The sequence below is a fragment of the Polistes dominula genome, unplaced genomic scaffold, assembly GCF_049000335.1.
Source record: "Polistes dominula isolate Pdom_NZ unplaced genomic scaffold, Pdom_raw_medaka contig_49, whole genome shotgun sequence".
Lineage (NCBI taxonomy): Eukaryota > Metazoa > Arthropoda > Insecta > Hymenoptera > Vespidae > Polistes > Polistes dominula.
In genome coordinates this window covers 2,663,329-2,691,323 of record NW_028300914.1, presented here as the reverse complement: position 1 = coordinate 2,691,323, position 27,995 = coordinate 2,663,329, and the positions used below count along the sequence as shown (strand labels likewise).

Here is a 27,995-nt window from a genome sequence, read left to right as displayed (position 1 = left end):
AACGCGCAGGCGGCACTCACTGCCAGGGTCACTTCTCGTACTCGTTCCACCAGATCGCATCTGTCCTCCGACGATCCTCTTCTTTGAAAGCTCAGTTCACGAGTGAACGCCGCGTAACCGCGAATTCACCGATCCTATCCTATCATTGTTATTTCCAATATTTTTTATTATAAAATAATAAAAAAAAAACAAAAAAAAGCAAAAAAACAAAATATAAACAAAAATAACAAAACAAATATAAATATATCTAAATAAATTAAAAAAATAAATAAATGAAATAAAATAATTCGATTTAAACAAGAATTTTTCTAATATTTTATTATAAAAAAAAAAAAAAAAAAAAACAAACAAATATAAAAGAAATAAAAAAATAATTAATATAAAAATATATATAATAAATATAAAATTAAATATATACAAATATTTAAAAAATAACAAAATAAATATAAATATCTAGATAAATAAATAAGATAAATAATTTTCGATTAATAATTTGATATATATAAAAATCGAATAAAATTTGTTCGTTCGGAAAGAAAATAAAACTACGAGAACTAGTAATTTTAATTTCTTCTCTTTTCTTTTCTTTTAATTCTAAAATTTTCCTTCTTTTCCTCTTTTCCTGCCCTCCCCCTCAATTTTTAAACATTTTTTCCTTCCTCACCCCACCTCCCCCTCAATCGTGTTACTTCTTTTCTATTCCATATGATTTCTCGTGCCAAGTGCGTAAGTGAGTCTTGTAATCTAGAAAAAGAATCGTTCAAGAAATAAGAAGTGTAACACGTTTAAAACAACGTCTCTGAAAATAAATCTGTATCGAAGACCCCCTCCCTCCCTCCTTCCCTCCCTCCCTCTTCTCACCCTTTTCTGTTTCTCCCTTCACCCTTAAAATTAAAAAGAAACAAAAAATAATAATAATAATAATAATAAACGTGTATCAATGCGATATATAATGAACAAATGTTATTGGAAAATGTACGGTGGTGATTGGACGAAAAGTGATAACATTATTTGTTTATGGTGAAGACAATGAAGAGAGAGAGAAAAAGAGAAAGAGAAAGAGAAAGAGAAAGAGAAAGAGAGAGAGAGATAGTTATCAATATAACAACGGTGTATATAAACAAATTAGTTTGATTCTTAACATTCCTTGCCAATTTATCTCAAAGTTTCTCTCATTGCAACATTTCGTGTACTACTACTATTACTCCTATTAATTATGAATAATATATATATGTGTATACGTATATATAAATGATATATATGTATATGTGTATATAATTGTTATGGTTACATGTGTATGTGTACGTGTTAAAGTTTTGTGAATGAGAAGAGTTCGTAGAGTTTGACCTTGAAAAAAAATAATTACGAGCAAAGGAAACATAGAAGTGAAGACGAACAGAAGGATATGTTCTTCTATGTATATATGTATATGTATATGCATTATACATGTATTTTTATTTCTTCGAGATATAATTAACCAGGGTAACGATCTTTAGTACGTGTGATACTCTTTTTATAATTCTATTTTGAATCTTCTAAGCTCCTGCTTTTCTTTATTCTCTCGTTCCTCTTTGTATATATATATATTTTTTTAATTTTATTTATTTATTTTATTTTATTTATAGATGATCAGTCAGTCTAGTTAAGATATTCATCGTGTATAATAAAATAAAATAAAATTTGATTTAACATTGCTAATATACTTTTTAAAATAATTTTTCTAAAAGTAATATTATTAACAAATTTAATCAATAAATTTAAAATATAATAAATCAAGTAATTTTATTTGAAAAATAATCATAGTATTTTTATTTACATTTTAATTTTTATTTTTAATTATAATTAATTTGCATTTGAATTTAATCGATGGATTAAAAAATTTGTCGTAAAATTTCATCGATGATTTTAAGAAAGAAAGAACGCGTTTAAATATATTTTTTATTTATTTATTTATTTATTTTTTTTTATTTATAGATGATCATTCAGTTATATTAATAATACTATCGCGTATAATAAAATAAAATAAAATAAAAAATCGTCGTTTTTTTTTTTATTTATATTTTTATTTTAATATTGAATTTAATTAATTTGTATTTAAATTTAATCGATGGATTAACAAATTTTGTGTAAAATATCATCGATGAATTTAGAAAAGAGAGAGAGAGAGAGAACATGGGAGAGGCTATAGTAATACGCATCTGCGAGATTCCTTGATGAGAATTCTACGGAATGAAATTGGTACCTTCTCTTGTCCATTAAATTAAACACAATCGGTTTAAACGTTCTACCACGATTTGTACCAACCTCATTTTGTTCAAAGAGTAAATTTGCTAAATTTGCTAAATTTGCCTTTTCTCACCCTTTTCTGTTTTTGTTTTGTTTTTTTTTTTTTAGTTTTCACTGGTAATATTTTTTTTATTTTTTTTGTGTGGAAACAAATAAAAAAAAGTAAGACAAATTTCATGAGTTAAAAATTAGGCCACTTATACACACATACATACACACATACACATACGAATATAATACAGAAAGTACTTACTCTCATACTTTTTGAACATTAGGCTGAAAGCATACCATTTCAAGGAATAGTGAATATATTTTTATTATAATGAGAGTTCCATTAAGGTACTTGCACTTGCGCATGTTTTATTCTATAATTTAAAACCTTTACGAGTATTATTAACAGCTGATTAATAACAATGCAAAAAAAAGAAAACAATAAAATCTCATAATTCCGTATGATCGATTTTTAAAACGACACTCGAATCAAATCGCGTTTTTATTCATCCTGAAAGAATGTTCCAACTGGAGTGAAAATTAAATGAATTTTTTTTTTTTCCTACACACGAAAGAGAGAACGAGAGTACATAAATCAAAAAATAATAAATATGTAGTATGCATAAAATATATATATATATATACATATTGATACAAAAAAAGGAAAAAAATATTGACTTAAAATTTGCCGATGGCAAATGAAAAACAAACGAACCAAAAAAAAAACAACATTTGTTTCTTTCTTTTTCTTTCTTTTTTATCATTGACCGAATCGTAAATTTGATGTACTCGTTTAAAATTAACGCAGATCTAAATATATACGGTCGTCCGCATTTCTACACAAAAGTATAAATACAGTTTAACATTTAATAATATCCATTTAACCCTTGTGAGTGCTAAATACTTTTATTTCAAATGTTTTTTTTTTTTTTTTTTTTTTTTTTGTAGAAACACAATAATTTATTATTAACTCCGATTTTAATAATAAATTATATTTAATAATATTAAAGTTTTTTTTCTTTCTGAATATAATTTCATTGAGATTCATATAAATATTAAATTATTTTATATTAATATTAACAAACGCATATATGCGTCCTAAGTAGCACTCATAGGGTTAACTTTCACATTCTTTAAAAAACGTCATATATTTTGCAATTAAACAAAAATTACAAATTTATTATTCATAACGTTTAATCTTTAATTAAGTGTTATTAATTACGCGAGTAGAACGAACACACGTTTAGTATTTAAATAAAAATTTTAATTATTATTGCGAAGTTAAATTCATTGGAGATTATTTTTCAAGGTAAATTATGAAAGAATAAAAAAAGGAAAAAGAAAAAGAAAATAAATCATTTTAAAATCTATGTAAATTAAATTGAATAATAATAAATTCAACTGAGAGAGAGAGAGAGAGAGAGAGATATTTGTTTCTAACAGAAATTTTCAAAAAGGGTGAAAGTAAATTGGATCAAATTGAAAAGGACTATGGTAACGTTAATGAAAAGATGATTCATGATAGATGGAAATCAATTCAATTGTAACATTCCTAACTCGTGAATTATATTACTACGAGATTTACATTAAGTGGATTAACTCTTGTCTATTACAAGAATTCGATTACGATCGAGTCAGCTTTATTCAATTTGGAAACAACCATTACACTCCTAGAAAGAAAGAAAAAGAAAGAAACAATCCCCTGATCAAAGATTGTTCGAAAAACAGTAAAAAAAAAAAAGAAAAAAAAGATCAAAGTTACACCCTCGAAGAAAATGTTGCCACATTACGAGTAGGGGAATTCCGTTTTAAGAAACTAATCGAAGTTCCCAAGGAACAAGGTAAACCTTAACTAATACGTTTAAGGAGAAGAAGGATCAAGTAACAAATCTTTTTTTGGGGGACAAAAATAACAGTGAACCACTTCTAAACGTTTTGACTTGAGGAAAGTGTATTCTTTCATTCTGCTCATCACGATATTATCATCTAATGAGTTTTTTTTTTGTTCATCTAAAAGATTGAGAAAACAAAGATCTTATTCGTTGGTGGGGTTTTTTTGTTTGTTTGTTAATTAATGTCAAGGATACATCGAAGAACGATCATCTTTCACAAAGGTGAGATTTTCATTACATTCAAACAATTATTATTACTTTTTATCGAATGTGAATAATAATTTAAATAATATAAGTTCAATAGAATTATAGTTATAATAGAAAACTATATTATTATTTATATATTATATAAAATATTTTATAAATTATAATAATATATTATAAAATTATCTTATCTTCTTATCTTCTTAATATATATATATATATATATAATTACGTGTCACGTTGTTTGTTCGTAATGGACTCCTAAACTACTGAACCGATTTTAATCAAATTTTGCACACTGTGTGCAGTTTTATCCAACTTGAAAGATAGGATAGTTTATATCTCAATTCATAATCGCAATATTAATTTATTGTGAATTATTTGTTTATTAACAAAGAGTCATGATTATTTCTGTTAGTTCGATAAGATTCTAACAGATGGTGGTATAAGGTAATTCGTTGATTTAAAAACGTGTGTATCGGACTGATTGTGAGCCACAGCAACCCGTGGCGGGGCACCCCTAGTAAAATATATATTATTATAATAATATTATAAAATTATATTTTATATAATATATAAATAGATAATAGACAATAGAAAACTTTATTATTATTATTTATTATATATATATATTTATTTATTATCGCATATTTAAATGATTATCTTATACAAATTACTGTTTTACAATACATGTATCATTATTATACACCTTTCGTATACATATTCATTTTATTTAAAATGTATTTCAATTTGCTAAAGCAATATATACTCTAATTGGTGACAATTAATCATTCAGTACACGTATTTACATGCCTTTGATGATAGGAAAAAGAGAATTTCCATTTTGATTCGTTGCATGACGTCAATGACGATGCTTGATTTACCAAATAGCGTAAAACTTTCTAACTTTCAAACAATATCGATTAACCCAATGTACTTTACTGGTTTTATACTTTTTTTTTTCTTGTTTGTTTATAAAAAAGCATTATATCATTACATCGTCTTTTTTTTCTTTCACAAATAAAAAAAATAATTATTGATAAAACAACTGATGAATGATGAATATGTATGTCAAAATGTAATACTTTGAATTTGTATTATAATACTTTAATATGGGAGTATTATTTGCATCAAAATTTCTATTTATATATATATAATAGAATTAAATAAGAGTAATTTATATTTGTAACAAATATGTCGTACGAACTTAACATATATTTATTTAAATTAGACAGATATAATATAACATATTTGTAATTAATTAATTTCTATATAATTTAACGTCATTCATATTCAATCGATCTTTGATATTAAAGCGAGTTGATTAAAAAAGAAAATAATTAAATATAAATTGAACAACAAACAAATAAAAACAAAAACAAAAATACGAACAAATCTAATGAAATTTGATTGAATTTCGTCGAATTAATTGTTTCGTACCGGGTACCTTGTATTTGACACACGAAAACGAACTATTATAAAAAGAAAGGTTGTCTCGTTTAAACCCAGTCAAATGATATTGCATATTGTAAAACTTTTCAAAATCAAAGCTCAAAAAAGATAATAAAGAGAATAATATTAAAGTGGAATACGGAACTTCTTGCAACTTTTATTTCATTTTCTTGTCAAACTTTTGAACAAATGAGAAAGAATGAATTTACCATTAGACACGCTTTCGTTATTATTTATTAATATGATAGATGAATAATAAGGAAACTTCAAAGAAACAAAATTAAAAGAAAAGAAAAAAAAACAAAGATTTAGAAATAAATGATTGGAAAATATAAAATAAAACATTGAAAATAATTTATCTTGTTTTTATTCCGAACTGCATATTTAAATAAGAACGTTGTATTAATTTTTATATTTATTTATGGTGTAGCATATTTTGCATATAAATTATTTATTTTATTAATTTATTCGAAATTATTCAATTACTTTTTATACATTTTTTTTTTCTTTGTTTTTTCTTCTTTACGTTATTTGTCATAAATAAAATTAAAACATTTTTTTCCCACCCGATATATATATATATATATTATTATTATTATTATTATTACATTATATTATTTAATATAAATAATATACATTATATTACATTATATTATATTATTATAATTATTTATAATATATTATTATAAATATATTATTATAATTATATTATTATATTATTGTATATTATATATATATTTATATATTTATTATTATTTTTAAATTTATATATTTATTTATATTATTATATATATTATTATTATAATTAATATTATTATTATTATATAATAATAATAATAATTATATTATAATTAATATTAATTAATATTATATATATATTATTTTTATTTCCATTTATCGTGTAACATATTTCGTATATAAATTATTTATTATTAATTTTTTTATTCTAAATTATTAAATAACTTTTATACATTCTTTTCTTGTTTTTTTCTTTTTTTTTTTATTCTTCTTCTTTACATTATTTGTCATAAATAAAATTTAAAAATAAAACACAAAGAAATAGCAACATAATATCGTGAAAAATTTAAAGATTTATTCCTTTTTAATAAAAAAAAAAAAAAAAAAAAAAAAAAAATTGCAATATCAGATGCAGTACGCTTAAAATCAATAATTAAATACAACGGGTGGGTAATGTAACGTAAACATATCGTTTTACTATCTTTAATGGAACGTCTAAAACAGTACTGTAAAGTTTAGTCAATCATAAGTTTCCCTCCTTTTGAATGTCTATCTTTTAAACTACCTCATAGCACTAAAGATATTTATCTTCTTTGTCTTTTCTTATTTTTGTTTTTCCTTCTTACCTGTTTTTCACCCTCCAAAAAAAAAAAATAAAAAATAAAAAAATTCACATAAAACACCACAGGCAAAATAAAATATTATTATCTCACGTAAGATAATAGTATTCTTGAAAAATTCCTTGATTATTCTCAAGATGATGCCACTTGAACAAAAAAAATATATTCCTCGGATTTAACAAAGAACCCAACCCAATCCAACTCAACCCACTCAACCACCAACCCCTTTTTTTCTTATGAAACACACGAATAAACCAAGAACTCTGACGCTTTTTGTCGATAAATATCATGAATGGAATCTTATACACGCAAAACTCGTTTATTCTTCTTCTATATATATATATATATATATATATTCGCATATATATACATATATATATGAGAAAATATATTTCAGATCCTTGTACGATTTTCTGGGTTCTTCATCTAACCCTCTGATGACTGTAGTTTCTCTTTTTTTTTGTACCTTTTTTTTTTGTTATTTCTTTCTCTTGACGATGTAAAGGAAAGAAGAAGAGATAAAGAAAAAAATTCTTCTGAATATAAATTGTCACGTAAACATTGGCAGTTGTTGGTGAATATAAGGTAAAGAGCCAAGGGTTATCGTAGAAGGATCAAATATAACGACTGGATACGCCATTCATGGTGAAAGCTCTTTGTGAAAGCTTCTTGCAAAAGATCATTTCTGCATATACCTATATATTAACATATATTATGTATTCTATGCATATATATATATGTATTATATGTTACTCGTTGATATGTATTATTCAATGAAATAATTCGACTTAATAAATGAAATCATGTAAATGAAATAATATTAAGAAAAAAACTTGTATAATTGTCTTATGAATTGAAGAAAATAAATGAAAACATTTAAATGAAATAATATAAAGAAAAAAAATTGTATAATTGTTTTATGAATTCAAGATAATAAATAACATAATTTAAATGAAATAATACGAAGAAAAAATTATATAATTGTTTTTTTATAACTTAAAGATAATAAATTTAATAATTTAAATGAAATAATATAAAGAGAGAAAAAAATTGTATAATGTATTACTTTAAAATTGTTTTATTTAAATAACTAATTGTAAGAATAATATCTCACGAAAGATTATTAATTAATATATGAAATTGAATTTATATTTAAAGTATGAATTTTCTATCTCTGCCACACAATGCTCGTAATTAATCGTTCTTATCATTTTTGTACTTGAAAAAGAAAAAGAGAAAAAGAAAAAAAATAGAAAATTAATATTCTCTGTAAATCGTGTTATTTTATTGGATCCAATCTACGAATGAAATTTCAATTTTCTATAACTTTAATTATTCGACTTTCGTGAATTTGTATTTTATTTTTTTGTTTTTTTTTTTATAATTATTTAATTAAAATATGTATTTTATTTTAATCCCGTTTTATTTTATACATTTAATCGGTCGGTATAATTGTTTCATGATTTAACTAATCATTTTGTGAATTATTTTCATTTAAAGTATTAATAGTAACATATATGTTGTATATATATATATATATATATATGTAGATATAAATGAGTTTTTTAATATTAAATTACAAAATTATTATATATATATATATATTATTATTTATTATTATATCATGATTTAACTAATCACATTTTGTGTATTATTTATAAATTTTAATTTAAAGTTTTAACAGTAACATATATATATATATATATATTATTGTTATTTTATTTTATAATACAATATTATTTTATAATTATAAATTCATATTATAATATAAATATATATTATATAATATAAATATAATTATATAATATTTATTATAATAAATAAAATATTATTGATTATACATATACAATGTATAATCTACATTATAAATAAATATATATCTATATATAGATATAAATGAGTTTTGTAATATAAAATTTAGAACAATTATTATTTTATTATACGATTTAAAAAAAGTTAATCACACACAATAAATTTGATTATTTTAAATAAACATATATATTATAACTATACGATACATTTCACAACTCGTTATAGAAAAATATGTCAAAAAGAAGAAAACAGTTATAGGAAAGAGAAATAGATAAACAAAAATAATAATAATAAAAAAAAAACGAGGAAATTCGTAGAAAGTTACGAGCTCGATTTGGATATCGGATACGCGAATAGAACGAAAACAACAGGACGAAACTTCTACGATTGAAATTCGGAACAAAATAGAAGAACTAAACACAAAACCGTCCTGTAGTTTGTTTCTCCTATGTCCTCCAAACTTCAATACGTGTGATTTTCTCCATAGTAAAATCCACCATCACACACACACACACACACTATATATATATATATATATATATATATATATATACGTCTAGAATAAAATAAAATTTAACGTATGATTAATTAAAAATTAAATAATAATTATTATAAAAGTTAATAGTGATCAAAGAATTGAATAATAAATTATTGTATATACATACATATGTATATCTTTATAAATGCAATCATATATTTATTATTATTATTATTATATTATATATGTGTGTGTCATTACACAAAATAACACGTGTTATGAAATGCATTAAATACAATATGGAAAGCATTTATAAAGTGACATCCATTTGAAGAAAATTATGATGAAAGACTTAAACGAAATCGGAAATACACAACACAAGTCCAGCATGAAAATAAATTATTCCATGGTATAAAATAATCATTGAAAACTAAAACAAAGAACAGACGTTTCAACGTAATGCATTATAATAATGCAGAATAATTAACCAACAATTCTAGGAACAATTTAGCGAATAATATTTGACATTAAGATATTATATATTTTATTAAATTGCATTTGGTAACTTTGAATGATTCTATTGTTGACAATAATTTTGTGATTTTTATGATTTATCGGTGTAAACTGAGTCGTGTGTTTATATTCCTTTTGGCAATTTGATGCAAGTGATCGATGCACGCACGATGCACTATTTAATTGCAATCAACGATCCGTGCGTTTAAATTAAACGCAATTACGTCTCATTACTAAACTTTGATTACTTTTTTATATTTTATTTCTTTTCTTTTTTTTTTTAATAAACATCATGTCAAGTTTAATAACTTTTAAATGACGTTTAACACAACTAGGAACGTAAACAAAATTAGTTTGTAAAAAAGTAAAAAAATATATATATATAAAATATATAGAAATGTTTAAGTTTATTTTATATATAAAATATATATAGAGAGAATTATTTTCTATTTTATTTAAAATATATTAGAAATATCTAAGTTTATTTTATACATATATATATATATATATATAAAATATATAGAAATGTTTAAATTTATTTTTATTTTATGTTGTATTTTTTTTCTTTTTTTTTTTCTTATTCCAAATGATCAAATTCATCTAACTTTTACTACCATCTTTTTATCGGTTTACTGAATAAAAAACAAACAAAAAATATTACTGGTAGCAAATATCAGGTAATAGCTTTGAATAACTTTGTATAAAGTGTTCTTTAATGATGGTTTTTTTTTCTATGAAATATGGTGTCATTCGTTTGAGAAAAGAAAAAAAAATATTCTCTCTCTTTCTTTCTTTCTCTCTCGATTTAACTTTTTCTTTTTCTTTTCAAGAATACATTATCGTTTATCAAGAAAGAAACACGGTCAACTAATTTCTAAAAGTATTTTGCAAATATAATAATGGAGAATGAAGAAATTCTTGTTTTCGATTTCTCTTTGGTTGATTGAAAAATTTTCGGAAATTTGTGTACTTCGTCGTTAAATCTTTTTTCATACTTCTTGGGAATAAGGGTCGTGAAGATGGAAGATACTACTTTTCTTTGGTTTCTTTTTGTAAAGCAAATGTTCCACATCAGTCATGATCATTCAAATGCTTTTTCTGAAATCTCATGAGACGACAAACTGAAGAAGGATAGGACAAAATTGTAAATGCGTGAATACGAAGGGATGATGTACACATTTTCAAATCATTCTCTTTCGTTTCTTGATAAAAAGAATTCCTTACACAATAAAAGCATTATTAAATGCAAATAGGTAAATGAAAACACGTGAGATCGATGAGAGGTTAAATTTATCAAAATTCAATTATTTATATTCACTCGAAAGGCCTAAGTTTAACCTCGAAATGAAAATTGTCACAAAATAATGAATGAAATTACTTTCTGAACAACCCCATAGTTACACATTGTCAATAAAATAATATACAGTAAAAAGGACAATCTCAATAATACTCTGTGAACTCTTATTAAAATACTTTATAAATTTCTTACAAATAAAAAAAAATAAATAATAATAATAATAATAATAATAAAGAAGAATTTATTATTCGAAGTATAATAATAAGAAACATAAAACGAACCTTGGAATAAAGTATCGATTGACGATTGAAATTCAAGAGAAGTATTAAAATTCAAATATATTACAAAAAAAAAGAAGAAAAAAAGAAAAAAGAAAAAAAAATTTATTAATAATCGATCGAAACGTAAATAAATACGATAGTAAATAAAAAAAAATCTCAAAGATATTTAATCTACGATATCTCGATAATAAAAATAACAATAAGAATAATAATAATAAATAATTTTATTATTTTCTTTATATATTTTTATATATAAAGAATCGATAAATTGATATCGATTTATTCAAGTTGTAAACAATCATTCCTGTTGTTAAATTCAAAAAAGATTGTTTAATAATTCGTATAAAAATTCAAACATATTTAATATACGATATTTCCATGATAAAAATAATAAATAATAATAATTAATTTATATTTAAGTCGTAAACAATTGTTCTCTTTGTTAAATTCGAAAAAAAAAGATTGTTTAATATCATTAAAGTTATTGGCAACTCTCTAAAAATACGTAAAGCTACTTCTAACAGTATATTTACCCCTCCCCTTCTATACACAAGTTTCTTACTATACCTAAGTAGTCTACTATAGTACCACTTGTCCAATTTTAACGCAGTAACACTGTCCACACTGTCCTACTCTTAACCGGGAGACGATGTGTCCTTGATAATTGCGAAATTTGGACCGGGTCTCGTACATATAATAAATGTTAAGTCTTGTACAGATTCTAACCTAAAACGATATAACAGTACAATAATAATACTCATTTATTATAACCTATATATATCATCATCATCATCATCATCATCATCATCATCATCATCATCATCATCATCATTATTATTATTATTATTAAAACATAATATTGAAATCATAAAAAACATCATTTTGAAGTGTTGTACAGATTCTAACCTAAAAAGAGCAGTACAATAATAATTCATTATACCCTACATATATCATTATTATTATTAATATTATTATTATTTTTATTATTATTACTATTATTATTAAAATATATTCTTGAAATCCTAAAAAACATAATTTTGGAAAATCTTGTACAGATTCTAACCTAAAACAATAATAACACACAGTACAATAATAACACTTATTCATTATACCCTACATATACCATCATCATCATCATTATTATTATTATTATTATTAATAATAATAATAAATATTTTTGGAATCTCAAAGAAGAAACTAAAAATGTTCTTTTGACTTCAATATTAATCCTAGTTTTTTATCATTCATTCTAGTAATGTCGAAGTAAACAATTTTTTTTTTTTTTGGTAATATTTCTATTGACGATTTGACTATGATGGGGTATCCACTTACATTCGTAATTCTTAGAAGTTGATTTGATTTATCGTGAATCGGTATATACATTGAAAATATAAAAAATGACTGAAGGCTATACTTGAGAGAAACAATTAGTCATGTCGGTAACAGATGAGAGAGAAAGAGAGAGAGAGAGAGAGAGGAGTCTCTATCCAAGTGATAAAAACGTATCATCAATAAGGAAAGGCAACGAACTGGGGCTAAAAGAGGGGTGAGATGAGGTGGGGTGGGATGGGGTGAGGTTCTTTTTGATAGCTCGCGTCATCTTAAGTTTAAAACAGCTCGTGTGCGTAATAATGACGAGACAAGAAGACGAGTTTGACATACCTAAGTAATGCGTCAACAACGTCAACCAAAAATAATCCAACACTGTGATACTTTATTGTAATAGATATTTTTTTATAGTTTTTTTTTTTTTTTATATTAATCATATATTTTCTAATGTTATTTTTTAAATAGAAGAAACAAAGAATTCAATTCTGCAGAATATAAAATGAAAAAGATTCGTTTTAACACATTTTGTGCTTGAATAATTTGCTGCCAAAGTTTTACCGTGTAGCAGGTGATTTTTGACAGTTCAGAATTTTACAGAAAAATTCTGAATAGGCCTTAAATAGCTGTAGTTTTGAAACATTAGGTTTTTTTTTAAATAAATAAATAAATATTTAATATTATTTATGATATTTTAATAATATATATACTTTATTTTATTTTTTATATAAATTCTTTTTATATTAAATTTAAAATATTTTTTATTTATATATTATTTTAAATATATATAAATGTATTTTATAAACAAATATTTCTAATATTTTATTATAAAATAAAAATATGAATTTATATAAATTTATATAAAATAAAACAATTTAATATAAATATATACAAATAATATTATAAATAAATAAAATAAACGACTTTAGTCATTTTCCACGCAAAATGTGTTAAACAATAACTTTGTCGAATTTTCAAAACATGTATAAAATAAAAACAATAATATAAATTTTGGAAAAATGTATAACAAATGACCAACGTACAATTTTGGGTTATTTAAGGAAAAAGAAATAGAATTAAATAAATAATATCCTACATGGTGTTCAAATATTAAAATTATAGTCATCGTATTTAAATATCTACAAATATATATATATATATATATCTTTGGAAAAAAAATATAAAAAAAGAAACAGTCATATCTCAAGAAACATTGAACGACTCAAATGTCAAGAATAACTCGTAACTTTTGAAATTATTATATCAACATGTAATTTTTCGTCCGACGAGAGGAAGACAAATGGTTGCTGACAGTATTTCCGAATATACGATCTATTTTTCACATTATTTTCATATTTTTTTTTATATATACATATATACATATTTTTATTTCTATTTTTTTTTTTGCTTGTTTCACGCTCCACCGTTTCACCTATTTTCAAATCATTTCGATTCTAAAAAAGCTTTCACTTGAAAAATAACAAAACGACGAACGTAATGCTGAATATCACCGACTATCGGCAGATGAAACACAAATATTAAACTCTAGCTTTTTGAAAAAAAAAAAAAAATAATAATAAAGAAAAGAAAAAATAATAAGGTACAATCTTTGACAAGTTCCACACCTTGACACAGGTGTACCTTTTCAAGAAGGAAATAAAAGTAACATTTCTTTTCAAGATGTCAAATCAATTTCTAACAGATGTAAAATATTAAATGTCAATATCGAAACTTGATACTTTTTTCTCTTATTCTTCTTATGGATTAGATAATAAATGTTACTTAAGAGATCAAAATTATAAAACACTATTTTTAATGGTATCTTTTCAAATATTAAACAATTATTTTTCAAAAATAACTGCTGTAAGATTTTTGTTACTTTTTTTTTTTTTTAATAAAATTATATTGAAGATTAAAATATTATATTGAAACACATCTAAAAAAAAAAAAAGAAGAAATATCACGTTTAAGGTTATTATAATTGACCTTAATTAATTAATTAACCTTATTTTATGAGTTTAAATTACGGTTAATTTAAATATGTATTTACTATAAATTAAAAATAAGATCTTATGATCTATCTATCAAAAAAAGCTCGTACCTTTAGTAATCCTTCGTTCGTAAGAGATAATAGAGAAGTATTGATTTTAATATTAAACCGTAATCGATAGACGTGCTACTTTACCAAAGAACACCAACCACAACTACCACCATTCATCCTATAACTATAAAATCTGTACTTAACAGTTCGTCGATGTGGAAAATTTCTACTAAGAGAGTTTTTACGATCTTATTGTTTAAAAGAAAAAACCCTTTTACATTGAGTTATACTTTTACCAATTAAAAAGATTAATTAATTCTGTCCATTTTGTATGTTAGAAAAACGGTACTATCATAAACGATGATTCACATGTTGTTAGCTTGAATAATTATTACGAAATTGTATTGAAAGACTAAAATATCTCGTTAGATTACCCAAAGGAATGTGTAAAATCCATGATCGTTGGGATTTCAACTAACTTTGATTAGATATTACTAGTAAGCATCCTTGATTACTGTTTATTTACTTTAACTTTGAGTTGACTTGTACCCTGGGGACTAGTAAAATCAAATTACTCTATATAAACACTGAGTTATACAAATATCATATATATACAGGTGGTGATCGATGATCATCAAAGTATTTTTACTTATTTAAGATTATATTACTAAATGTTACTAGTTTATATTACTAGTATTTACTAAATATAATTTGATACACTTTCTCTCTTGAAATTTGACGACTATATTATTCGATATATTTTCATAATAATAATAATAATTATTATTATTATAAGTTTTATTATTATAATATACCATCGTTTTTTATACTATAGTTTATTAAATAAAATTCAATACTATTAAAATTATTTATAAAATAAATAATTTTATATAATAATAATATAATAAATAATAAATAAATTCAATAATTGTATTTAATAAATTCATCATATAATTAATATAATATAAATTATATTTTTTTTGTCACCCCCGAGATTTGAACTCGGGAACATACGATTACTGGATGGTGATTTGCCTCACTGAGCCATGCGATCTTTAATATAAATTATATAATTTAAATATTAATATAATATTAATATTTAATACTATAATTATATTATAATATCAATATATAATAATAATAGTAATAATAATAATAATTATATAATTATAAATATTATACATTAAATATAATATAATATTAATTCTATTATATTATTTTTTTTATAATTTATATTATTAATTAAATTATATAATTTATATAATTGTATTTATATATAATAATTTTATTTAATAAACTATATTTTAATTTAATGTTTCAGAAAACAGAGAATTGATATCATCTAACAACAATATCAATGATTTATTTTATTAACAAAAATATCAACTCGAAGACACATATCTTTCGATTGGAATAATCGATAAACAAACATGGCTTATTAAATTTTCATTTGATTAAAACTTGGACAAATTTGTGGTCAAAAAAAAAAATAAATAAAAGAATTATAATATGAAATATCGGAGAGATGGTAATATTAGAATGATGAAGTAATATGGATCCGATGAAAAAAATTGTTAAAAGAAAAAGCAGTCAAAGAAAAAGAAGAAAAGGAAGCTGAAGATACAAAAGTAAAAAAAAAAACAAAGTTAAATATAAGAAAATAAATAGAAAGAGAGGAGTAGTAAAGTCAAAAGATAAATCAATGATATAAAATGATGGAAACAACGACGACAACAACGGTTTATTATAATACTCGTCCATCGTATTATCAAAATGAGACTAACGACACTAACGTTCCTGCTGAATGTTATCAAAAAATAAATTCAACCGGTTTGTTCGATTTTATTGTATACGGTATATTAATTAATTTCGTAGGACTATGTGGTATTTTAGGAAACACCATATCAATGGTGGTACTTTCTCGACCACAAATGAAATCTTCCATTAATTATCTACTCATTGGTTTAGCCAGTTGTGACACTCTTCTAATAATTATTGCGGTAAGTTGTAATTTAACGAATAATAATAATAATTATTATTATTATTAGAATTTAATTATAAAATTTCAATGGTGATATCATTAATTAAAGTCAATCCAGTAACAAACAAAAGGCTATTATAAACCGATTGATTAACCAATCAATTTTCATATCTATTATATTAATTAATTGAGCAATTGAAAATATTTACTCGTTCAAATGGTTTAAATGCTATCACGGATGAAATATAATCCGACGAGATTTATTTGCAAACCCCACCACCTCTCCACCCCCATTGGCATCGCGCGTATTCGTTTGATGCGATTATATATATATATATTTTTTTTTATTTTTTTTTTTTTAATTTACGAGCTATTTAAATATGCCAATTAAACATTTAATTTGTTTTATTGATTTAATCGAACAAAAATCAAATAATATTACTTCCAATGTAATCGAACACTTGTAACAACGTTAAATAATAATTCTTTTAAGGATTATTCCTTTTCAAATTTGTCAGAAAAAAATAACAAGTTGTAAATCTGACTAAAAAATCTTTTTGAGTGGTCCTAACACAAACGTGACAATAAAGTTCACCTTTTTCAAATCCTTTTTTTAGTTCTAATCGTTTTAGTTCTTCCAAAAGATTCTTTCGTTGATTTTGTTTCTAAAAGTGTAAATAATTGAACCCTTAGATTGAAAATCCTTTCAGAATTGTATGAATTAAATTATTAAACAAAATGATATTGAAACATCAATCGATATGTCAATTAAAATATTAATTTGTTATTTATCAAACAGATTCTCATCTTTGGATTACCATCGATTTACCTTTACACCGGTTATCTTTTTAACTATCAATTCGTCGTTTATCCGAAGATAGTCAAATATTTATATCCAATATCGTGTGCTGCACAAATAGCAACAGTTTATTTAACGTTAACTGTAACAATAGAACGATATATCGCAGTTTGTCATCCACTCAAAGCTAGATCATTTTGTACATGTGGACGTGCACGTTTGGCTTTTCTAAGCATCGTTATTTTTGCATTAATCTACAATTCACCAAAGTAAGTGAAATATTATGAACAATTAATTGTTATTAAGATCACGTGTAATTGTATTGAAATCATTCGATTTCATAATCATGCATATTAAATTGCATATTAATTGATTATTATTTTTAATTATTTTTTATATTATATATTATATTTTTTTTATGTAGCTTTATTATATAATATATTTTTTATTTTTTATTTATATTATATTTTTATATTTATATATATTTTTGATTTATATTATATATATTATATTATATATATATTTTATTTATATTATATATTATATTTTTTTTTTATGTAGCTCTATTATACAATATATTTTTATTTATATTCTATATTTTATTTATATATATTTTATTTATATTATAATTTTATATTTATATATATTTTATTTATAGATAAGATAAGAAGTTTATTTCAGGTATACCCTTTTAGGGTGTTTACCCCTATATTTTATTTATATTATAATTTTATATTTATATATTTTTTATTTATATTATATGTATTATATTTTTTATTTATATTCTATATTTTATTTATATTATATTTTTATATTTATATATTTTTAATAATTGTTAATTATTAATAATAATATTTAAATTTCACGAAGTTTTGTTCTATATAATATTCTCAATAAAGTTCAATCATTTTGTTTTTTCTACGAAATATAACAAAACCAATTTAAAAAAATATAAATCGTTGGAAGAATAATCAATGACGAATTACAGCACACAGAAAATCTCAGATCTCATAATAATATAAATAAAAAGAAATATACGGAAAATATTTATAGAGATGTATCGAAATAAAATTATACGTGAAGAGAGAGAGAGAAAGAGAGAGACTCTCAAAGTACTAAATCCGTCAATGATAATTTACAAAATTTTTCTTACAACACAGGACTGACAATAATTTATTTTTTATTTTGTTTTGTTTTGTTTTTTTTTGTTTCTTTCTTTCTTTTACTGTTTTTCATTGCATACGTCCGTTTTATATACGTGACACTCGCTCGCGTGCGTATATTTTATATTTGTTTTCAGATTTTTCGAAATAGAAATTTACACTGAGATGCATTGGAAATACAATGTAGCAGTTTATTGCGTACGTCCAGCATCTTTGAGAAGCAACGACCTTTACGTGACCGTATACGTCCATTGGATGTACTTTTTTGTGTGTTATTCCATTCCTCTAATCGCATTAATTATTTTCAACGTGGCTATTTATCGAAGGGTAAGTCTAATAACTAAAGATATTAATTAAACAAAAATACTATAATATTAATTAATTATAAATATAATTATTATATATTATTTCAATTTTAAATATAATTATTATATATTATTTTAATTATAAATATAATTATAATAATTATTAAATTAATTTATATCAAATTTACGTTAAATTATTATATTAATTTTATAATTATTATAATTAAATTTATAATTATTTATTATATTATTTTTAAATTATATTAAATTAATTATTAATTTAATTATAAATATAATTATTTATATATTATTATATATATATATATACTTATATATAATATTTTTATAATAATTAAATATATTAATTAAATTAATATATATATATATATATATATATATATATATATATATATATATATATATATATATATATATATATATATATATATAAATAGTATAAAATTATTATATTATTCTTATTCATATAATATATTAATATATATATTTAATACATATATACATACTAATACTAAAACTATCTATAATTTTGTTAAATTATCGTTCAAACATGGTTTCTATTTCACTTACACATTTTTTGATCTTTCTCTCTTTTCTTTACTTTTCATACGGTTTCATTTAAAAAAAAGAAAAAAGAAAATGAAAAAGAATATACATTTGAAAGCACTTGAAAAATACATACAATATTTTCTTCTCTTCTCACTTTTAACTTTCAACCGAAAATAATACGTAACATGCGCGAGATGAAATTGTATACATAAAGTTGAACTTTTGATAAAGATAGAAAGAGATGGATCGTGAAAGAAATATTTTGACAATATATTGGATATTTTGTTCCTCTTTCCTTCCTTCCTTCCTTCCTTCCTTTCACTTAAAAAATATATTTTTGTTTCTTATATATATATATGTGTGTATAAATGTTACAGGTCAGAAAAGCGAACAGGGATTTGCAACAACTGACTCGTCATCAAAGACGTGAAATTGGATTGGCAACAATGTTACTTTGTGTTGTGATAGTATTCGTAATATGTAACATTTTACCACTTACATCAAACATTATGGAAACATTTATCGGCGATCCACCTAGGTGGTTAGTTCAAATTGGTAATTTATTGGTTACCATAAACAGTAGTATCAATTTTATAATATACGTGATATTTGGTAGAAAATTCAAACGGATATTTATGAAATTATTTTGTGTTACGGGAATTTTCAATCGTGAAAGAGACAGTCCAGAACATCAAACACGTGACGAGTCGAGCGTGACTAATATGACGAACATAGAGTTAAGAAATTCTATTAGAAATAATCATTTGAATAGAACAAATACCATCAATAGAAACAATTACGTTCATTATACAAATGGGGGAACTAGACAAAGCATTGGATTATCAAATAGACCAACAAGTCCAGGTACACTCGTTTATTATCCACCATGTAATTCTATGAAAAATTTAAACAAATTAAATAATATATCATCCTCCGATCAAAATGAATGGAATAAAAATAATAATAATAATTCTTCTATATAGTTCCCATTTGTTAAATGATCACCACAAATTTCTATTCAATCGTGTTATATATATATATATATATGTGTGAGTCCTAAGATATTATTAACCCTTCGCACTCGAGCCCATTTTTGCTTGTGCTAATCAGCAACTCGAGACGATTTCTGCAACATTAGGGAAACATTTCACATATTAATGTAATAAAATTTCATCAATTAATTTATTTTTATATCAAAAACAACTAAATTTGAAAAATATTATACTCTGTAAAATTAATTTTTGTATGATATTTCGTAAAACAATACCCAAGATGTATCCTCGGTTTATCAGGACACGTATCATAATAATTACTTTATAAAATAATTATTATAAATTTATATTTATATTATTATTATTTATATTAAATTTAAATAATATTAATTATATATTATAATTATTATTTATATTAATATTAAATTATATTATACTATATAATACTAATAGTTACTTCCGGCCTATTATCTTCAGGCGTATTACGATCAGAGTAAACCTTACAGTCCCTTTTCGGCTCAGTATTATCTTTAAGTATATCTTAAAAGAAATATCTTATCACAAATCGTAAATAAGCAGATAGAGTAACAAAAGACTTGAAATCATCCGGGCGCCGTATTAGCGCCATTCGAGTTGTCACTTAAATCTGCCGGACGCTAATTCAACGCTGCTCGAGTGCAAAGGGTTAAGTTAAATTAAATTAAAAAAAAAGGCAATCAAACAAACAAACAAAATAATCACTTATTTCCATTGAAATTATAAATAATTATTTTATCGTATAGATTATTCAATTCTTTTACTTTTGTACTATTTCATTTTCTTTTTAAAATGATATTACTATTTATATTAATAATTTAACACGTTCCGTGTGCTACACACGTGTACCATCGGGTTGGTACACTTACCATTACACATATTTATTTTTAATGTACTAAAAATATATGTTTTTATAACAAATTTAATTCTATAGACAAAAATATTCCTATTAAAATATTATAAGAATAATATAAAATAAAGCAAACATAAGTTTGTTTAAAGGACCATCTCAGTGTAACCGGCCAAAAAAATTGTCAATTTTCGTGATTTTTTTTTCGGATGGATAGAACGAGGGGATCGGGATGTTTTTTTTTTTTCCAAATAAGACCACTCTTTAACAATACACAAATATTTGTTTCATTCGTTTTTATTTATTTTTACTTATTGTTAATAATTATTTTAAAAAGTGAGTAGAAAAAAATGGGGGTAATCGGTGTCAACGATTATTATGGTCGCAGTTTGCATCTAAAAGAAAAAAATCAAATTGATTATTAATCTGTAAGGAAGCCGCTATGTCTCTATGGAGGTTTATTTTTTTTTTTTTTTGAAATTTGACAAAATGGCGCAACGGCTTGAAGAAAAAGTACGAAATTTAGCCCTGTTTTTTAACAGTTTTTCGTGTGAAAAAATAGGAAGAATTAAAAAAAAAAAACAAAAAAAAAGCTTCCATAGGGACATAAAGAATGAAGTAAAAAAAAATTCCGTAAAAATTTCAAGTCGATAGTTTGAAAATTCTCCTTCTGAGAGCTGACACCGTTTGTAAAAAGGGCATTTTGAGAAAAACGCATTTAAAGCTTAGCGAGCGTCAATTTACGCTCCAATCTCTTTTTCCAAGAAAGGTTGTAGCGATCGTAATAATTCGAATTTAAATGTGAAAATTTTACAAAACACGCACAACTATATGTACTTCAAGATAAGACCAAAAAACAAAATCAATTTGTTTTAAATTTTACCCTGAGATGGTCCCTTAATTGTTATATTTATAATAATCAATAATTACATGTAACGATTGATTTTGTTTATACAAAATTAAATGACTTAAATGACAAGTCAGGTTAAAAAGGACTTGACACGGAACGTGTTAAAAAGAAAAAGAATAAAAAAAAAAAATAAACATTTTTATCTTATTATTAAAAAGGCAACAACAGAATTTAATATTGTTTATATTTGCGATAAGGTGTTAATGCATTTTCTGGGAAATATATGTTTTTTTTTTTTTTTGAGTATGACACACAGTCTGCCTTTTTATAATATTTACGAAATATGTTAAAAATTATTTCACATAAATAAAAAGACCATAAACTCTCTATGGTCATAATGTTGATAATGTTGTTATCCTAAGCGATAACATATTTAAAAACAGTATTATTCATATTTATTCATTGTATAATTCATTGGATATATCATTTTGATCAGATATATATATATATTTAAGGTAATTAATTTAATGTTAACAAAAAATTGTGAGATCAATCAAAAAAAAAAAAAAAAATCTTCTTCTATTTATTCATATTTTCAAAAATATGTCTCTTAAACTGTCCTTATCGTTGTTGTAAATATTCTATTTAAATGATCATGTATTTTTTAAGATAATAAAAAACGAGACTGTATGTATGTTCGAGAAAAAATAATCGTTCTAATAAACAAATTTTTAAATAAGTGTGCTATATGTATATATATAGAATATAAAATTGTATATTCTATGTATATTTATAAAACTACACACAACTTTGATAGAAAAGTGTTCCAACAAAAAAATAGAATATTTGTACAAAGATCTTATTAAAAGATATATATATATCTATATCTATGTATAATACTAAATGAAAAGACTATTATTATAAAAACTATTGTAAATATATTCTATACAGAGTGTCCTAAAAATTTTTCCATACAATTTTATCAGCATATTTTAATTAGACTGATACAATTTTACGGAAAACAACTGGAACAACCTGTATATATGTGAGTGGGTTGAAAAGTTTTAAGCCTGACATAGAAACAATTTTGTTTTGTCGATCAAATTAATTTCTATTTTTTGACATAAGCTGAAAATTAAAAAAAAAAAAGTATAAGCTTGAGACTTTTTAATCTATTCTCATGTATAAATATTCAAAATATATATATATATATAAATATAATATACAGCGTCATTTGCGTAGTGTATTTGTGATTCGCAACGATTTCTAAAATAATATTTTCAATGGTAAATATTGAAAAATAATAAATTTTAATAGTTGTCAAAATATTCATTCTAATTTTTAGATAAAAGTAAAACGTAAGGGCAGAAATGAAACTATACATATATATATATATGTTAATCTAACGTGTCACGAATTTTTGCCAAAAAAAAAAAAAAACAAATGAAATCTTTAAATTGTTCTAATATTTTTTTAATACTAAACTATCTAATAAAATTCTCAATTGTGTTAGATATTACACTGATAAGCAACATTGAAAATTTAATTAATAATATACATATATATTAATATAACTCTCGATTATATTATATTATTAGATTTAATCTGAAGTGAACAAAAAATCACATGATCTATTTAAAAATTATTTTATCCTCCAATTTTTGAGATATCATTTAAAACAAATTAGAATTAAGTGGAGGGAAAAAAAAGCGCTCTCGTAATTATAAAATAAAATGATGTAATATTCTGATATATATTAAATTCTAGTGATAATCAATTTCTTCGATTATTTTTTCATTTTTACAGGGTGTCTTATATGATGCGATTATCCCTCTTCAATTTTTTTGAAATTTGCCACACTTATCGTACATCTCACTGAGAATTTGTATGAATTCATGTTATTACCGCTAGATGGAGATAAATGTTTTACTAGTCGGTAAAATGAAGTAATAACTAGTACCGCTAGATGATTGCACATATGTTACCAGTCGGTAAGATAAAGTAATAATTATTACTGCTAGATGGTAGCACATATTTTGCAGTCGGTAATAAAATACAAATTTCCTAATATATTTTTATTAAATAATTAAAAATGAATGCAACATAAATCATTTTTAATATGATAAAAATAAATGTATCTTAACAGTATTATAATATTTGTTTCTTCCTCAAACAAGATTATAATTTTTACCTCTAAACATATTATTGTATAGATTATTTTTTTGTCACTGCAACTGCATTCTATTCGCATAATAATTTACAGGTAGTTTTTACAAAGAAGACATGAGTGTCCATGTGCTCGGACGACACGAGTCGCTTTCATAGTGTTCCACTCCGGCGTGCCCACTAACTTCGGTTACACTCGACTTCTTTCGACATCCCAAACACACGGACATGGATAACTTTCATTGTGTGCAATCCCAGTGGCACAGGGAGAGGGTAAGATTTATCCACGATTTGGCAGCACAGTTCTAACCTCTTCCGAAGTAACATAACCTAAGCGGGAATTGTACATCATCTGTCTTATTTATGTAAAGTTTTCTGTTTTTCTAAAAGAATAGTTTATTTTTTTTAAATAATTGACGAAGTGTAAACTGTAAGTTAAAAATATCATAATGCATATAAAACGTTTATTGAGTGCAAGAACATTTTTTCAACAAGTTTATTACAGAAAAACTAACACTTATAGTAATACCGATAAAAATGTATTAAAACTGAAAGAAAGGGGTATGTACGAGGATATATTTCCCAATAATTGTACGTAAGTGTTATTATATTGATTTTTATATATACATAAAAACATCCATGTATTTTTATAAATCATTCATTCTTTGTTAACAGCGAAGAGATAACCAAATTATTAACTAAATCTCCACAATGTGTTTACGCTGGATTCGATCCAACAGCGAACAGCTTACACATAGGAAATTTATTAATTTTGATGAATCTTTTACATTGGCAACGTGCAGGACATCAAGTAATTGCAGTATTGGGTGGTGCGACTGGTTTAATAGGTGATCCTAGTCATCGAAAATCAGAAAGAGTTGAAATCGAAGAAGTACTCTTGAAAGAAAATTTGGTATCCATCAAAGAAGACATAATAAATGTATTTAATAATCATCAAAAATATTTTTGGCCTGATAAAACAAGAAAATTGAAACCATTGCAAATTTTGAATAATTTACATTGGTATAAGGATATTAATATTATTCAATTTGTAAGAAAAGTTGGAAAGTATTTCAGATTAGGTACAATGTTAGGAAGAACATCTGTTCAGTCACGTTTGAATTCAGAAACTGGAATGAGTTTTACCGAATTTACGTATCAAGTATTTCAAGGATACGATTGGTTATACTTAGCAGATAATCATAATTGTTTATTTCAAATTGGTGGAAGCGATCAAATGGGTAATATTATATCTGGATATGATTTGATTACGAAAGCCACAGATAAAACAGTTTATGGTTTAACGTTGCCACTTATAACCACAGAAGGTGGTAAGAAGTTTGGAAAATCTAGTGGCAATGCTATTTGGTTATCTCCTACTAAATCCTCTAGTTTTCAACTTTATCAATTCTTTATTAGAACTAGAGACAGTGATGTTGAAAATTTTCTCAAATTCTTTACCTTTTTATCGCTCTCAAAAATATCCGACATTGTAACGGAACATTTTAAAAAACCGGAGGATAGATTGGCACAAAAAATTTTAGCTGAAGAAGTTACTCTTCTAGTTCATGGAGGTAATTTTAATTGAAACAAGAAAAGAATATATTTAATATTAATTATTATTATTATTATATTGAATAAAAACATCAACATATTTATTTGCAGAACTTGGAGTAAAAGCAGCAAAAGATGCATCTATGGTGTTGTATAATAAATCTATTGAAACTTTAGTTAAAATGAGTGCAGAAGATATAGCCAATGTATTCGAAGGTGCAACAGTTGTTGATTTATTTGCAGAACCAGGCTTGACCGTATACGAATTAGCAACAAAAGCTAAATGCTTTAAAAGTGATCATGATACGCGTAGAATTATAGAAGCTGGTGGATTTTATATTAATTATAGTAAAGTTACTAACTTAAATGAAGTTTTAGTATCTGGTATTCATATACTATCTAATAATGTAACCCTTTTGAGGGTTGGTAAAAAAACTTATTTTATAGTACGATGGATCAGTGGATCATTGGAAGAATATAATTGATTTTAATTATTAATTTTGTTTAAATCTTTAAAGTAATTGTTTATAAAAAACAACAGAAAAAAAATATATCTTATGAAATTAACTAATGTACTACATTACCATTCGAATTTGTATCTGTAATAATATTTAATCGCGTCGATAAAGTAGAACACACGTAGTGTTAAATTTAAAGATTAGATTGATATTAATTTCTTCTATAAACAAATACAACACGATGATAAAATATTTTTTTTTTTATGGAATGTTTGAAGAATTATAAACTTGATTTTGCCAAGTTGATAAAGTAGAGAATAAAAACAAAAAAAAAAAGAAAAAAAGATGGTGCAACAGTATAAGTCGTTAGAATGATCCGGTCTGTTATCGGTGGAATGTTAAGAGGCTAGCCTGGCTCTCGTCATTTTGGATTTATCTGAATTAAAATCGTTCAGGGCTGTGCCTTGAATAAAATTTATTTCAATATTCTTTTTCTTATAAGAAAATATATATTATTTTCTTTTTTTGGGAGGTATTAATTTAAATTTACAATTGATTCGCGCGTACAATGCAATAAACAATTCCTTTAAAGGAGAAGTAATATTTTGTATCGTACAACTGTGTATTTATTTGGAAGTAGAGAAGGCATACCATTTTAGTCAACATTCCATAGCATTCTTCGTGTACTAATAAGGACTAAACTCTAATGTAATAGATTGTTCGTAAATACGTTAAAAGTACATGAAAGGAAAGATCATAAAAGTAAAAGTAAAGATTCTAGTAGAATAGTTAAGTTATAAAAAATTGTTTATATTAAAAATTTAATATAAGAAAAAATTGTGCAAATAGCGGTATTAGGTAAAAGGAAGATAAGTTTCGTGTTTGCAATAATTACATAACAGATGGCGCATATATTAACTTACATATGTTAAATGATATTTTGGCCCTGAATAGTTTAATTAGTTAAATGATATTTATACTTGTTTTGTATTTAGAATCGAACATAAATAGTTTATTTTCTCGAAACATTACCACATAAATGAAGAATAATTTAAAATAATTGTCATATTAATTTTATCAAGACACCTTGTGTGCAAGTATTCCTTGTTGCCTTATTCATTTTTTACGTAAATATTCTTATATATATATATATTAAGGAATCGTACAAAATTACTATTAAAAATATTATCTATCAAATTGTTGATAAAACAAAAATTATCAATATTTTAAATAGATGGTCATTATTTACAATAAAATATCAGAATTTAAAAAACATAGGAATGAGTTGATGAGTTAATGCATTTAAATTATTTGAACAGTAAATATATATTGTAATCTCATCA

General features: G+C 23.6%; 2 protein-coding genes across 7 annotated transcripts; both read left to right on the top strand.

The window, feature by feature from the left end:
• The first annotated feature begins 54 nt into the window (after positions 1 to 54).
• Positions 55 to 24,251, top strand: FMRFaR (FMRFamide Receptor). 4 transcript variants are annotated; one of them, XM_089179850.1, is made up of 6 exons: positions 55 to 1,495; positions 4,144 to 4,391; positions 16,253 to 16,931; positions 17,712 to 17,980; positions 19,012 to 19,201; positions 20,124 to 24,251. In XM_089179850.1, the coding sequence occupies exons 3-6, from the start codon at positions 16,644 to 16,646 to the stop codon at positions 20,727 to 20,729; spliced, it is 1,353 nt and encodes a 450-aa protein (XP_089035976.1). In that variant the 5' UTR covers positions 55 to 1,495; positions 4,144 to 4,391; positions 16,253 to 16,643; the 3' UTR covers positions 20,730 to 24,251. The 4 variants fall into 4 exon arrangements, with proteins under 4 accessions (XP_089035976.1, XP_089035975.1, XP_089035978.1 ...); XM_089179849.1 differs by having other exon boundaries at positions 3,735 to 4,391; XM_089179852.1 differs by lacking the exon at positions 4,144 to 4,391 and having other exon boundaries at positions 55 to 1,482.
• Positions 24,252 to 24,766: 515 nt separating this feature from the next.
• TyrRS-m (Tyrosine--tRNA ligase, mitochondrial) lies at positions 24,767 to 27,255 on the top strand. Of its 3 annotated transcripts, XM_089179846.1 has the most exons (4): positions 24,767 to 25,070; positions 25,146 to 25,235; positions 25,316 to 26,214; positions 26,306 to 27,255. In XM_089179846.1, the coding sequence occupies exons 2-4, from the start codon at positions 25,204 to 25,206 to the stop codon at positions 26,677 to 26,679; spliced, it is 1,305 nt and encodes a 434-aa protein (XP_089035972.1). In that variant the 5' UTR covers positions 24,767 to 25,070; positions 25,146 to 25,203; the 3' UTR covers positions 26,680 to 27,255. The 3 variants fall into 3 exon arrangements, with proteins under 3 accessions (XP_089035972.1, XP_015177407.1, XP_089035973.1); XM_015321921.2 differs by having other exon boundaries at positions 24,769 to 25,235; XM_089179847.1 differs by lacking the exon at positions 24,767 to 25,070 and having other exon boundaries at positions 25,091 to 25,231.
• Positions 27,256 to 27,995: the final 740 nt, after the last annotated feature.